Source organism: Medicago truncatula, chromosome 1, assembly GCF_003473485.1.
Source record: "Medicago truncatula cultivar Jemalong A17 chromosome 1, MtrunA17r5.0-ANR, whole genome shotgun sequence".
In the NCBI taxonomy this organism is placed as follows: Eukaryota; Viridiplantae; Streptophyta; class Magnoliopsida; order Fabales; family Fabaceae; genus Medicago; species Medicago truncatula.
In genome coordinates, this window is record NC_053042.1 from 27,057,361 (window position 1) to 27,073,195 (window position 15,835).

At 29.0% G+C, this 15,835-nt stretch overlaps 1 protein-coding gene across 1 annotated transcript; it reads left to right on the plus strand.

Moving 5' to 3' along the window:
- Positions 1 to 8,186: 8,186 nt before the first annotated feature.
- Positions 8,187 to 10,514, plus strand: LOC25483543 (homeobox-leucine zipper protein HOX11). Its single transcript, XM_013612237.3, has 4 exons — positions 8,187 to 8,707; positions 9,063 to 9,361; positions 9,460 to 9,539; positions 9,951 to 10,514. The coding sequence occupies exons 1-4, from the start codon at positions 8,473 to 8,475 to the stop codon at positions 10,225 to 10,227; spliced, it is 891 nt and encodes a 296-aa protein (XP_013467691.1). The 5' UTR covers positions 8,187 to 8,472; the 3' UTR covers positions 10,228 to 10,514.
- Positions 10,515 to 15,835: the final 5,321 nt, after the last annotated feature.

A 15,835-nucleotide genomic window follows, 5' to 3' on the forward strand; every position in this document is an offset into this window, starting at 1 on the left:
AATCACTTCCTAAGTAAAAGAATTTTCTATTGATTTTATTGTTCTTTATTCGAACTCTAGAATTTATTTGTTTATTATTTTTATCATTCACTGATGTAAGTTTGTTTTTCCCTCTAAAATTCATTAAATCCTTTAAAATTCTAAAATCATTTAAAATCTTTAAATTCTAAAATCATTTAAATTCTAAAATCATTCACATAATCTCTACAATCTCACAAAGTCTTTTAAAATCTTAATGATATTTTTTATTAAAATAGTTTTTTAAAATCCTGATTCAATAAACCTCTTAAAAATTCCATCACTACCTAAAAACCAAAAATACGGGTAGAAGTCTAAGTTATAAATGGGTCGGGTAGTCCGTTTTAAACCATAAGGGTTGAGGATATTGAAATGCATGAGTGAGTGAGTGCCGTTGTTTCCAAGCAAATACCTTTGTATACCATTGTGTCACTCACTCGTTACTATAAAGAATACCTTCCTTTCTCAAACAACCAAACCCTTCAAATCTTCTTAATCATGTTTTGTTGATTGATTTTGTTGTTAATTAGATAATGGCTTCTAAGTCTGGACGCATAGTGATTAGTGATGAAAGCAGCACCTTGGATCAGAAAAACCCCAAATGTAAGTGTTTTTGTTATGTTACTTGCTAATTATTAATGATTATTTAGAATATTACCATTGTTATCTTTATCATTAATCTTAATCATTTCACAGATTTGTCAAACAATGAATGAATTGTTTCACAACAAAACAAATTGACTGTAACATTATCTATCTATATATGCAGTTCAGTTTCAAAATTTAGATTTGTAAAATTAATTAGTCTTTATTTTTATTATCATTATTTTCTAATTGTTATTACAGTTTTAATTAGTTTCTTTAAAAATTTCGTTTTCACTTGATATCTACCCTGATGTTGTCAAATTAGAGTTTATGAGTTTCTATCCAACTCATTTTGTTTTGCACTATATTTTTTAAATGCTGGTGAAAGATTATCTCTCTTCGAATTCTGGTTAATATCACGATGAAGAATCGACATCGCCCGATTTTCCACGAAAGTTGTACAGGTCAAATCCTCGGAGCTATCCTAATCTACCAACCATAGACGAGAGCACTTTTGAAAAATCCATAATGCGCGATCTTTCTCCTATTATGGATTTTTCGTCGGAAGAAGAGAGCGATGGATGATGAACTAATTTCTCCAGTGCTTTTATTCATATTATAAGTAATCCAGTGAACTCTACGGTCCTAATTGCCGCTGAAATTCTAAAACAGAAGGGTGTCTATGATCCTAAGAAGCTCTTTGGCGTTACTACACTTGATGTTGTGAGGGAAAACACGTTTGTTGCTTAGAGGAAAAACCTGAGGATGATTCACAAAGTGTCTTGAAGTTTAAGGAGCAATTAGAGTGAGTAATGTAAAAAGTTGTTTTCTTTCCTTCTTGGATTGTAATCATTTCTTTTCAAAATTGAAATGTATCTATTAATTTTTGCAATGATGTTTTCATTCATTTCTTGGTTAGTTACAAACTTAAGTGTATCAATACTCATAGTGCCAAGAGAGGCTGAGTAAATAATACTTATCGTATCATTCTCTCTTCTTTTTGTCTACTTAATTACTTTGTGCAAGTAATTTAAGAATTAAACTTGTCAAATGAAGTTAAGTGTTTTTATAAAGAGACTGTGTATATTAAAATGGTGTTAAGTTAACCAGTCTCTTTAGAACACCAGTTAAGAAAACTAGAAATAATAAATTTGCATTGAATTCAACAATTTTTTAACTTTTAAAAAGTCTAGTCTATCACTTTTTACTATTTTCCAACAATTTTTTAACTTTTAAAAAGTCAAATCTATAATTTTTTACCATTTCTCAATACAAAATTTTTAAGTTTGTCCTTCCCTATTAAAAAAAAAGTTTATCCTTTTAACTAATATCTTAAGGACACTCTTTAACATTTTTCATTAAAATGAGTTTGAAAATTCGCTAAGTTTTAACTAAACCTATGTCAAACAACAAAGTTTTTAAAATGGTCAATTCAATTCAATGATTGTGGTGTAATGATCTCAACGATTAAAGGTGAATGGAGATAAAGCGTTGGTGCAAGCAATTAGGGTAAGAAAAAAAGGAATATTTGCATATTCAATTTCTTAAAAATTTAAAAGTTTTTTTTTTTCAATATAAAACTTTACTTTTTGTTCCACTTACATAGAGTCCAATAACACTTATCCTTAGAAAATAAGTCAACACATTACTCCTTCCGTTTAACAGTAGGTGTTTCGGTTGTAAAAGAAAAAATTGTCTCAAAATAAATCATTCACTTCACTTCTAATGCAATAGTAATTATCTTATACACTCTAATTAATACTAATTTCATCATTTAGTGTAATATCTTTCATTTTATATGTACTATATATAAAGAAAATAACTCATTTCAACTTTTTTGGGCTGATTTTTTTCTTTTCAAAAATACCCTCAATTTTCAATAAAAATAAATAACACATGTAACAAATAAATAAGAATAAATTTAAATATTAAAAAAAGTAACAAACATGATATGAATATAGCATCAATACTTGACAAGAGTATTGAAAATCATTTTTTTTTCATTTATACATTTTTCTTAGAGTAAACCATCAAATTGGTTCTTATCTTTGTATCAAATTCTCAATTTGGTTCCTGACTCTATTAATACCTCGAAATGGTCTCTGTGTTTGTCAAACGTTACTCAGATTGGTCTCTAACTTTATTAGTTGTTTTGTATTTTTAGTGTTAATAGTTCAATGTCTTTAGAATATTATTTAGTGGTTAATGACATAATGCCTTTTGGATCTTATTTGGTACATTAATGATTTAAAATACAAAAGAAACTAATAGAGTCGGAGACCAATCTAAAAAATATTTGATAAAGATTGTGACTATTTTAAATTATTAACGAAGTGGGGGATCAATTTGAGAATGTGTAAAATGATCGAATAGTTATAGGATCATGTTAACCAGTGCTCTCAGGACACTAGTTAAAAAAATCATAAAGAGAAAGTTTTAAATTAAAATAGATAATTTTCAATACAATATATACTATATTTGTTTCTTAATTAGTGTTCGGACACCGGTTAACATTACCCTTATACTACTATTTTGAGACGACTCGATCTAACAATAATTAGATTTGACATATATTGAAGTAGTACTAATATTCAACCCTTTGTTGTTTGTCTAGTCTAATTCACGAATCTCGTGCATGATTGAGAAATGAAAACTTGTGTGATTGTAGGTAGAAATTGGGAGGGTAAGAGATAGTAGAAGACCCTTGACCCTTGTTCATGGTTAGGTGGGGTATGTTATCTTTTTTAACATTCCATTCCATTTTCATCAACAATTATTACATGATGGTCACTTTTTGGCAAAGGTTCGTTTTCTGAAAGCAAAAGGGTCCCACCCAATAATTCACACATCTTTCTCTGCAGCTTATCATTAAAGCCTGCATGACTTCAATTATTGCAATGATCCCAAAAGCATGACATATCTGACCCTCCTTATTTCCTCTGTGTGCCCTATTTTTAAATCTTCATTCTAACACGCGCAAGGGACCACTCACTTGTTATATTTTTCTTCTAAGACTAAACTTTTCTTCTTCTTTCAATTTCATCAAATTCAAATAAACAAAGGGTAAAAAGGTGAACCTATACATAATATTCAATTTCATTGGGGATACCCCACATCACCCTCATTTTATGGACTCTATGTCATTGGATACCAATTTTTTTTTTTTTTTTTTTTTATACTCTCTACGTCCCATATTAGATGATCTAGTTGATTCCGACATATGTATCAATGCATATGTTTTATCTTTCATATCTTCAATTCTCTATTAAAAAAAATTATGAAAATTTAATATTTTAAAAATATTTATCGAGACAAATCCAACAACATCTTACATGATATTATTTATGTTTGTGAATTAGCATAAAAACATTGTCAAAGTAATGTTAAGTCAATATTGTATATATACACACATAAAACACTAAACGAAACTACCATTCAATAGTTTTTCAATCATGTTCATTATGAAATAGTTATAATATTGCTCCAAAAGAGTACAAGAAACCTTAGCTTCCCCTTTTTATAAACCATGATTTATTTGCTTACTTAAACAATTGCAAAGCTAGATTAAAAGCATAAAACTTTTCTCGGAATAGTAAAACGTGGTCGGTTTGTCGATCTAATTGACACTACAAACAACAATAACAAAACAACAACAATAATATATATTAGGACACTATGCATTTTATTTTAAAAATGTTTAATGTGATATTTAAATCATAAACTCTTCATCTAATGGATTTGAATGCAACAGGGTGGGAGATGAATTTGTTGATAATTTTTTTACTATTGAGAGGTTTTGCAAAGGGAGGATTGGTAGAAAATTGTCTAGTCTAATTTGGTTAGCTATGGTATGATGCATTTGGTTGAAGCGCAATAACGTTCTTTTTAATGAGAAGGTTATTGCAAAGGTAATTGATAGAACTAATCGTACAGCATGGTCTTGATTTATTTGTAGAAAATGAAGAAATAATAAAAAAAAATTAATTCCACTATCTTGTTTTCAATGTATTTGACTTGATTCTTTTTTGTACGTTTGAGTTTGAGTATCATTTAATCAAATTAGTAGAATCTTTTGTGTATAAAAAAATCATTTGATGCATGAATAAAATATTTTTAAAGATTTAAATATATTGGGCAAACTTTTATGATAAGCTCTCGAAATATACATGATGTGTGGTGACTATTGTAACCCTTTCGTTAAATCCATTCCTTCTAGATTTTCACAAGTTACAACTTTAAATTTGTTAATGGATTTTCAAATGTGAAACTTCCAAGTATACAATTTTCTTAAAAGCAATTAGGATTTTTTTATTGTTTTCTATCATGATTTATATTATTATATAAGGAGTTATTTACATTATTATTTAAAAATAATAATGAAAATCGTTAATTAATTCTTTAATTAACAATCTTGTCCTAATGAAAAATACATACTAGCTAGTTAGTATCTTTGTTTTGTAGCTTAAAATCTCCAGCTGGAAGCTACCAGAGTCATTTCACTTCAACTGGTCAGACATTTATATAACCTATTTGTTTTTTTGTTCAACTTGGAAACTGCACAAAACCATTTTCCCTAAATTAATAACTTTTGATACAAGCAAAAAACAAAAAACATTGAAACAGGACTGTTCAACTGTTTTTATCATGCCTTAATAAATACTATATCCCACAATCCCACATGATTCTTCTTCAAATTGGTACCCAAAGACAAATAATCATTCTTATCATATTGTCATGCATAATGAGAATAAGAATGAGTATGATGGCGACGATAGATGATAAAAACAACATATATACTTGCTAATCAATAAGACAATTGGAGCAGGTTAATTATCCCAGACATATCTTATAGGATGATATATCATTTTCTTCTCCTTGTCATCATGATGTTATTTGGACCCTGTTTTGTTTGGTGCAACCTCTTAATTATTTTGTGTCTTGTTTGGTGAGCAACAAATTGCATAAGCATTTATTGGATTTGAGAGCAACCATTTTGTTTAAGAGAAATGATATTTGAATTGACAACTTTTTTGATAATTTTCTTTCTCATACACACATTGTTTTTTTACTTTTACTCTCTATTGCTTTGATATTTGTGTTACTACCTAAATTTCTTTGTATAATGTGGTTGTCCAACAAATTATCACATAAAAAGGTTGTTCAAATCGTTTAATTAGACTGTATTCAAAATTGACAATACTAATTTTAGTTCAATTCTATGTTGTATAAATGGTGTATAAATGAGATGATTCGTATATCTGATGTTTTAAGATTTAAGATACATATGTGATGTCCTCGGATGGTGATTCAAAATTGTATGTTATTGTTTTTATTATTATTTGTGAGTTATCTTTGTTTTTCTACTTTAAGATGAAATTTGTTAGAAGACAAGCGAGCATGGTTGCTCATACTTGAGCTAGGATGACGTATTCTTGAGTTAGCTACCGTAATTTTTATTTTTATCCTTTCTTGTATTGAACATTGTTTGATTAATAATAATAGTTAACTTTGCTTCGGTAAAAAACAGGAAAAATATACATATTTGATGTCTCTATCTATTGTTGTCATGAAACATGGGTAGCACTTGAGTGACATTGTGGTTGATGACTTTGATGACATCGACCAACCACATCAACCACAATGTCACAAGTAATTTTTTTTTTATAATGTTTCTTGTTATTTTTTAACATTTGTGATATTATGATTGACCAATATCATCAACTACAATGTCATCTAAGTATTATTCAATGTAACTGTATGTTGCTCTCAACACTCTCGAAAATGTTAATGATGTAAAATATGTTCAAAAATATTAGAAAACAAATTTGTCCATGATACAAGATCAATTTACTAATCCATGTTAGACCAAAAATTAATTTTAATTACTAATACCACCACTTCTCTTGAATGCGTCACCATGTATAGCTTTACACCCGAATGGAAAATTCTTCTACACACCGATTTTCTTCATACTACTTTTCTATTAAGCAATTTTCAAATTTAGGTTCTTGTATAATCTTATTATGATCCACATCAGCTTCACCAACCCATGAAATTTAAAATGGAAATAAGACTTATAATCGTATCTTACCCAAGAAACCGTACTATGAAAATAATACTAGAAGCTCCAGCCGATCTTTTCTGACCCATGTGATTATTTTTCTTTGTTATTATTCTTCAAATATCTACATCGTCAAATTGATAGAAAAAAATTCAAAGAGAAAAATTCTACTATTTTTTATTGATAGAGAAAAATTCTATAATAACATAGCACTAGATAGCCATTTGATTTTTCTTTAATCATTTGATACGGCACGCCAAATTTATATGAAAGTATTGGTAGACCATCTCTATTGGAAGGTCTTAACTATTTAAGATTCGGTGTCTATTAGATATTTTCAATGGAGAAAATCTTTTTCAAGGTTTTATAAAACCCGTGTCTTACTTAGGACCCTACTTTTAAGCGGGATCCGTACTTTTTTAATATTAAAAAATTGAAATATAATAATATAAAGTTATTGATATTTGATCAGTGAGTCTCATTTAAGAACTGTGTGTGAGATCTGGGTTGGAGTGATTGAGTGCTTATTAAGTACTATTATTAAAAAATTATAAATGAGTGATCGATGTGTATACGTAAGACCTATTTAAGAACCTAAAAATAGATGTCTTCATTGTGGATTCTCTTATATGTCATTTATAGATTTTGTTAAACAACATAGTTTTACTTACCCATGTTACAAGAGTTCCCTTAAAAAAGGTACTTATGTTTTAGTTTTATTTCTATAAATGACATTTACTATATGTCAATTACAGATTTTGTTAAACTAAATAGTTTTAGTTACTCTTGTTTTAAAAGAGCTAACATAAGGAGAAAGATCAAGAGTGTCCTCTCAAAAGAAAAAAGAAAATATTGAAAGAGCTAAATAATCAAATCCCAAATTATGATGAAGGAAAAAATAGTACCATAACCAACATAAAGTACACAACTTCTATATTTTGTATACCTCTCTTTTTTGCACTTATACTGACTTAAATATCAGAATACTTACATATACCTCACCATTTTAGATTACTCTAAAATATGATATGATATATCTAATTCTAACTATGTTAACTATAGTGATATAACTTGATATACTTTTAATTGAACTTTTCAGTTTCCATAAAATCAGATGCATAAATTCTTAAAAATTGAAATATAAAATGCTCCCCTAATAGAAAATTCTTAAATATTCATATACATTTTTTCTCTTTAGTGGTTTAGTAGCTAGAATTCATGTTTTTTTTTAAAAGGTGAATAAGTCCTCGTGAGCTTAACTCAGCTGATTTGGACAATGCATAAAATATGCAAGGTTTGAAGTTCAAACTCCGACCATCACAATAAAAAAGTCAGATGTCTAGGATTCGAACTCCGACTTCTACATATAACAATGCATTTTCCTATCAACTGAAATATGCTTGAGACACGTATTTATTTGCTTATAAAAATATATACATATTATATATATGAATTTTTAAAGACAATAGTCATAGTACATAAATAAGGAGGGGTCTCCCTCGTGGATATTTTTATTCCCTTGTTTAGGAGGTGGTGGATGGGGAAAAAGGTGTGAGAACTGAGAGAATGGTTGTAATAATTATTATATACTCATACTAGTATTTAATTCATTCACGTGCCTTTGTCAACCTGTGTTTGTCGGTCAATCTTTACTCCTCCCAAATCCTTTCAAACATCACAAATAAAATCCCATTATTCCCCTTCTTCTTTTTCTTGTGTAAAGAGTTTCATAACTTCATTTCTATTTGCACTCTCATTCTTTTTCTACCAACAACTTCATACTATCACAAACAACATTGTGCTCTAAAATGGAACTTGCTTTGAGCTTAGGTGACACACCAAAATTACCTCTCTCTTTTCTTGACAAACCCAACAAAGATCCATTACCAAGTTTCTTCTCAACACAACAAGGAAAAACCTCAGAAGAAGAAAAAAGAGGTTCTTCAGATCCACCTATTCAACTAGACCTTCTTCCTTTCACTCCTGTTCTTAGATCTCCTCACCCTTCTTCTCACCTTCCCATTCCTTGGCTCACCCAACCATGTAATTTTCTATTTACTATATATCTTTTTCTTTCCTTTAAATGGTTTAATATATTTTGTTCAATATCTAGATAAATTTGTTTAATTTTATTTTGTTTTTATAGATTTAATTTTATCTTTTTTGTTTTTGTTTTAAAGTGCTTGAAAATTGTGGGTTTGAATTTGCACCCAAGATTTTGTACAAGGTTCTACATACTATTTGTTAAGAAAGGTCAACTTTTTTAATGGATCTCTCTCCGTTACTTCGAGATATTAGTCTTTGCAGTTGCGCATGAATTCATTTTGTTATTCAAAAAATTTAGAAATATATTTAAAGTTGTATATACTCAATCATTTTTTGTTTTTGTTATCATCAGGTGGACCGGTGAGGGAGCTAGACGTGAACCGTTTCCCGGCGGCGACGACGGAAGACGTCGACGACGGCACCTCATTGTCATCCCCCAGCAGTTCTGTGTCACCATTTGCAATGGATTTCAGTATGAGGAATAATAACAATGCTGAATATGGAGGAAGAAATAAGAGAGAAAATGAAGGTGAAGCTGAAAGAGGAAGTGATGATGATGAAAATGGGTCAACTAGGAAGAAACTAAGACTCTCTAAAGATCAATCTGCTTTTCTTGAAGAAAGTTTCAAAGAACACACCACTCTTAATCCTGTAAATTTCTTATTTTTGTTATTTACTTACTTGTTTCTTCTTTTTTAATTAATTAAGGTTTATTTGTTAATTAATCATGTTTATTTATTTGTTTGTAGAAGCAAAAACTTGCACTTGCAAAACAGTTGAATCTTAGTCCTCGTCAAGTTGAAGTTTGGTTTCAAAATAGAAGAGCAAGGTGAGTCTTATCCTTCAATATTTTTGTTTAAATTTTTTAGGTTGAAATGTTTTTCATACCCTTAAAAATATTGTTTTTATGCTTTTAATCATTAAAAATATTATTTTATTTTAGCCCTCATAAATATATGACATTTTGTCTGTTCATATTAAAATAAATGAATTTTTCTAATATTTTATTTTAGAGTCTATTTTGAGGAATTAAAATCAAGTAGTATTCTAATATGAATAAATTTTGTTTGAACTAAACCAAAACCATAAGATAAAAAAATTGTAATACTTGAATTCTTTTGAACGTGTGGGGTGTCCGGAGTTTGAACCACAACCCCTGCATATAACAATGCATGTTGCTACCACCTGAGCAGAGACTATTTTTTATTAAAGTTTTGGTTTGGAATTTGTGATTTTGTAGGACAAAGTTAAAGCAAACAGAAGTGGATTGTGAGTATTTGAAGAGATGTTGTGAGACATTAACAGAAGAGAATAGAAGATTACAAAAGGAACTTCAAGAGCTTAGAGCTTTGAAAACTACTCAACCATTCTACATGCAACTTCCAGCTACCACTCTCACTATGTGTCCTTCTTGTGAACGTGTAGCTACAAACCCTTGCAACAACCAAACAAACACCAACAAGTCAAGATTCTCTAATGCTCAAGCCCAAGCCCAAGCCCATCAGATTTCTTCATGACCTTATAATCTTATATGATCACATGGAAAATTTTCTTTTTTATTTGGTTTTCAGATAATATATATGATAGATAATATCATAGAGGGTGTGACAAAGTGTTAATTAGTTTCACTGACTTATTTTCCGTGTGTATATAATTTTGATTTTGACTTAGACTTGTTAATTTTTATTTTTTTTTCATTTCATTCTAATCATTTTGAGTTACTTTCTGGGTTGGAAGAATGATCTTTTTTTGTGCATCATTTTGGTGGTAGAGTGAAATGAAACATTTGGTTTGTTTTATTTTATTGGTATATTTGTTTGTGTTACTCTTTTTGACCAAAAGAGCATAGTGGTATTAATTGATGCTATGGGATTAGTCTAAAGTCTTCTAAAGTCTTCATGCTCTAATGATGGACCAATAGTACTACTAATTTGCTAAACCACTAGTATAGTATTTTTTTTTTCTTTCTTTTTGGTGTAAATAAACTCCCAAAAAGAAAAAGATTTGGATAATTTTTTGCAAATGAAATTTATGCAGAAACATTTTAAAACACATTTTCAGTATTTTGAATTGGTGTTCATTTTATGTTATTCACAAGGAGATAACATAATCGTTGTAGTAAACAATTACGACAAATGAATGGATCAAATGATTACAAATTTTTTTTTATGTTTTTTTCAATCAAATGGGTGCATATAGAAAACCCTTTGGAAACAAAAATAAATATGTTAAAACGGAAATAATAGAAAATACAAAACACTGGGGGTGCAAAAAAGAAATAGTGGTGTATGGTTCAAATTCATTTTATGACAGTTGTCTTGGAAAAAAAAAAGTGGTATATAGTTTAATATATTTTTCAAGAGGTTAGACATATTTTGTCATCAAAACAGATTTAAAAAACTACAATAAAAGAAATAAAAAATACTAATCCCTCCGTCCAGCAAATGACCCATTTGAAAATTTGTAAATTTGACCTAACTTAGTTTGACCATATTTTTCTACTAATATACAAAGATAAATAATATCATATAAGATTTTGTTATATTCGTCTCGATTAGTATTTTTAAAATATGAAATTTTCATAATTTTTTAAATATATTATTCAAGATATTTAAACTCAAAATTATGCATTGACATGCGTAATATGGTCAACTGTATCATGTATTATGGGATGAAGGAAGTATTAATTTGAAAAAATTTCTATGCTAGTACTATCATTTAAAAAACACAAAAACATGAGAACATAATTATGTTGGTGATGGCTTCTTGATTGAAAAAGGGGTCACTTCAGTTAATTTTGGAAATTAAGTCCATCTCTTACGTACAGATTATCAAACTTTGTCTCTCTGCCAGGGTACATCAATAAAATTTATAAAGATCTGTGATGATGATACTACTACACTACCTATTAAAGTTACTATTCTGCTGTCAAGATCTATAAAATGAGATTTCCACACCTCTTGATGGGGGGCTATGATGTTCAAGGAGTTCACTTAAGTAGATTAGATTTTGCATAAATGTTGTTCAAATTCATTGGATTGATTAATCCCTAGTCAAAATATACATCTGATCTTTTTCGGTTTCTTATCAATTTTATAATTGAATTTATGTTGTGGTTAACTCATTGTAAAATCGATTTAGCATATGTTTGTTGTAGCGATGGGACGTGAAAAAACGAACGTTTGCATTAATGTTATATTTTGTAGCTTTGTTATTTTCACGGCCAAATAACTTAGAGACGCATGTTTAAACAATGTATTTGTGGCTGTTTAGTTTGGTGGTAGGAGCACAAATATCGTGTCTTAATGGTCAATTAAAACTCAAAATTGTGACTTCAGGCAAAATATGCATGTATGCCTCGTTCACCGCAGAAACAAACATAGCATTATAAAGTGAAAATTCTCATATTTAAATGACTAAAGAGCGATGAATCGTAGTATATGATTTTATAATGTTTAGATAGACTTTAACACATCTTAAACGTTGTTGAAGTTTATTCAAATTTTACAAAACTTATTTGAAAGACGAAACTTTTTTCATGTATACACTCATACTGAGGATTTTTAGAGAGTCTAAAGATGTAGGAATAACACCGATTTAATGCTCTATGATTCACTCCCGCTCTTCACGAGACTAAATCAGAGTTTTGTTACCACTTATTTAAGGTTTTCCAGGATTGTCAAAAGCAACAACTGACCAAAATATTCTAAGAGCATAAGAGAGACATCAAATTTCATCAAAAACCTTAACACGTTAGAAATATGGATTATCTCTTCCATAATATACATAGTTAAGCAATTCATGGTTGATGCAAGTGTAACCACTTAAATTCAATTTTCTCAATTTTACATGAGACTTTTACTAGTAACATTTACTAAACATATTATATTATTTTATTCAATGGAATTGATAATCATTGTTACAAACATAACTGGTTAGCACCTGATCAGAATTCTTAGACAAGCTAGTTGTTCAATATTGCAGGATTTTACTTACAACCTGAACATGTACTGTTAAATCATAAATGGTTTTAATTGAAATGACAAAGCAAAGCAGCATTAAAACGGTGTTCGCCGTTCTGTTGCAATGTTAACGTCCAATCAACTCATATTACTTTCTTTAATTTCGACCCAAATATTGAGGGGTACAGACCCAGTGCCCAGTCAATAACAGCATGCATATTAGTAATTTTTTATTTATAAAAAAACATAAAACTATTTATTTTTAGTTTTTTTATGAGTCAATAACAGCATGCATGTTAGATTTTTAACCATGAATTCATTATGCATGGTACGTAACAGAAAGAGTAGCAATTTCATTAATTATAAGTTAAAATTATTTTAACTAGAAAAAAAATAAGATAAACAAAGTTTACAAAAACATAAACTTTTCTGTTTTCGATAGGAACTGGCACATTGAATTGGATGTTGGATACAAAATAAACACAGCATCTTTGGTAGATCTTTCCGCAGGTCTATAATCTTAAGGATCTCAGCTATGTTATGTAGCTAGGGTTCTTCCTTTTGGGTACTAGATTACGCTAAACCAATCAATTTACGTCTCCTCAAGCTAATACCAAACTTATAGTAGGTAGGCTTGATTAATGAATTTGCACAAATCCATTTTATAGTTGATATTCAAAAATAAAAAAATATATATTACTAGTATTGTTTTTTAAATATCAATAATCATGTAATATTATTATAAAATATTTATTTTATATAAAAAAAAATACGTGAAATATTTGCAACGTGTCCTTTCTGAATTTTACATGCTTATATATGCATAATTAAATTTTGGCTTAATTACACTTTTGATCATTGCATTTTGACCAACTCACGAAATTGGTCCTATCTCTTTTAAATCGAACAAAATCGCTCATAAACTATATATTTTTTGCAGTTTTAGTCATATCTCCTTATTTCCAACTCCAGAAACGCTCAGAAATGACAGTTTTAGTTCAACCACATATGCTCAACCATGAAATAAACAAAGAATAAATCATGTGGATACAAGGAATCTACTTTGTTCAGAACACAAACCAAGAAAATCTCTAATTTTTAAGACATTAATGAGGTATTTATTTAAAATATTTATATTGTGAACATTGCGGATTTTATGTGCAAATACTGGAATAAAGAAATTTTTATATCCCATTGATTTGTAATTAATATGTGATGTAGTAAAACTTTGAAAACTTAATGGTATTTCATTATATTATATGAGAAAATTTGTTAAAATATTTGAATCGTCTGTTATGAAGTTTATGAGCTTAAATCCGCAAGTATCAATAGATCAGAGAATTTTGTTTTCCTCTTATATGTTATTTATTGAATAAATTTTAAAAAAAAAACTAAAATTCTCTTATAATGTAGACCGGAGAATTGTTTTCTTTAATCAATAACAAATACTTCCTGCGTCCTATATTAGATAACTTAGTTGACTCCGACACACGTAATAATACATGTTTTATCGTTGATATCTTCAATTCTATACTAAAAAAATTATGAAAATTTAATATTTTAAAAATATTCATCGAGACGAATCCGCACTCTAAGTGATGAGTTCGTCCTGGAAATGTTACGTCCTTCCAACTCTTGAGCTGCACCTACTGATCACACTAAGATTATCCGCATTCTAAGGGGTGTAGGGTCGTGAATACTACAAGGCATAATAGGTCATTGTAACACTCTAATTTTTAATATTAATTTTTTTTTATTATTATTATTATTATTATTATTATTATTATTATTATTATTATTATTAGTTTGTTTGACGTCGGTAATTTAATTATTCACATTTATTGGCAGAATAGGTAATGTAGAAGTGGATGGGTTAGTTAGTTTTTTTTTTCTTTTTTTACAAAAGTGGATGGGTTAGTTAGCTGGTTTAAGAGTGGAAGAAAATAATATTTGGGAAGAAAATAGCATTTTTAGCAATAATTATGAAGTAGGGTGCAAACAATAATACATTAGTAAAACTGGGTAGAAAAGGAGGTGTAACTAGTAGGCTGTGTAGTTACAAGAGAGTAGTGACTAATTTATGGAGAAAATTGCTTTTTTGACATATAATACTTCTTATTGATACAAGTAAATGATGCTTTTACCTCCAACGGCAGTTAACAACCGTTAGGCCATGCACCAACAGTTAACTGCCGCTGGCTTCCAGCGGTTGTTAACTGCCGTTGTGTTCGTGATATATTCAAAGTCAGTACCATAATCCAGACACTCACTTCATCATCACCATCACCATCTTTCTCTCAAATTTTCACTCTCTCTCTCTCTCTCTAAAAAAACTCTACTAAATCATCCAAAATTTCCTCCACTAAATCACCAGTAAGTTATCATTTATGTTATTGTCATACATTTTAGTTAGTATATGTGTTTATATGTTTATAATTTTAGTTGTTGTTTAATTATTAAATTTTGAACTTTTGTTTTTAATATAGTTATGTTGTAGATCTGAAATGCTATTAACATATATTATGAATACCTGTTATAATGAAGTTATATTGCTTGAATTTTATTTTATTTTTCGAATTTTATATTTTTTTTTGGGTTTGAATATTTGTTTTTAGGCTTAATTGCACTTTTGGACCCCTATCTTTTCAAAAGTTGCGGTTATGGACCCCTAACTAATTTAAATACAAAACAGCCCCCTATGTTTGATTCTTTGGCAGTTTTGGACCCCTAGTCAATTGTTGACTCGGTCAACGCTGACGTGGCACCCTAAGCGAGGTGCCACGTGTCAAAAATTATTTTTTTTTGCCTTAGGGGTCCAAAACTGCCAAAGAATCAAAACATAGGGGGCTGTTTTGTATTTAAATTAGTTAGGGGTCCATAACCGCAACTTTTGGAAAGATAGGGGTCCAAAAGTGCAATTAAGCCTTGTTTTTAATATAGTTATGTTTTAGATCTGAAATGCTATTAACATATATTATGAATACCTGTTATAATGAAGTTATATTGCTTAAATTTATATATTTTTTTTATTTTATAAAATTTTTAGGGTTTGTTTAGGATTTTTAGGGTTTATGTCAAATTTTCACTACAAGTGTTTGAATGAGTTTTTCATTGATTATTTTTAATTTCTAATTGTGTAGATTTGAAATAATGGTTGGGTGGA

Bases quoted from the DNA above. Each gene is read 5' to 3' on its own strand.
- LOC25483543 (XM_013612237.3), top strand. From the start codon at position 8,473: ATGGAACTTGCTTTGAGCTTAGGTGACACACCAAAATTACCTCTCTCT. The intron at 9,362-9,459 runs GTAAATTTCTTA...ATTTGTTTGTAG, and splicing joins AACACACCACTCTTAATCCT to AAGCAAAAACTTGCACTTGC. The intron at 9,540-9,950 runs GTGAGTCTTATC...GTGATTTTGTAG, and splicing joins TTTCAAAATAGAAGAGCAAG to GACAAAGTTAAAGCAAACAG.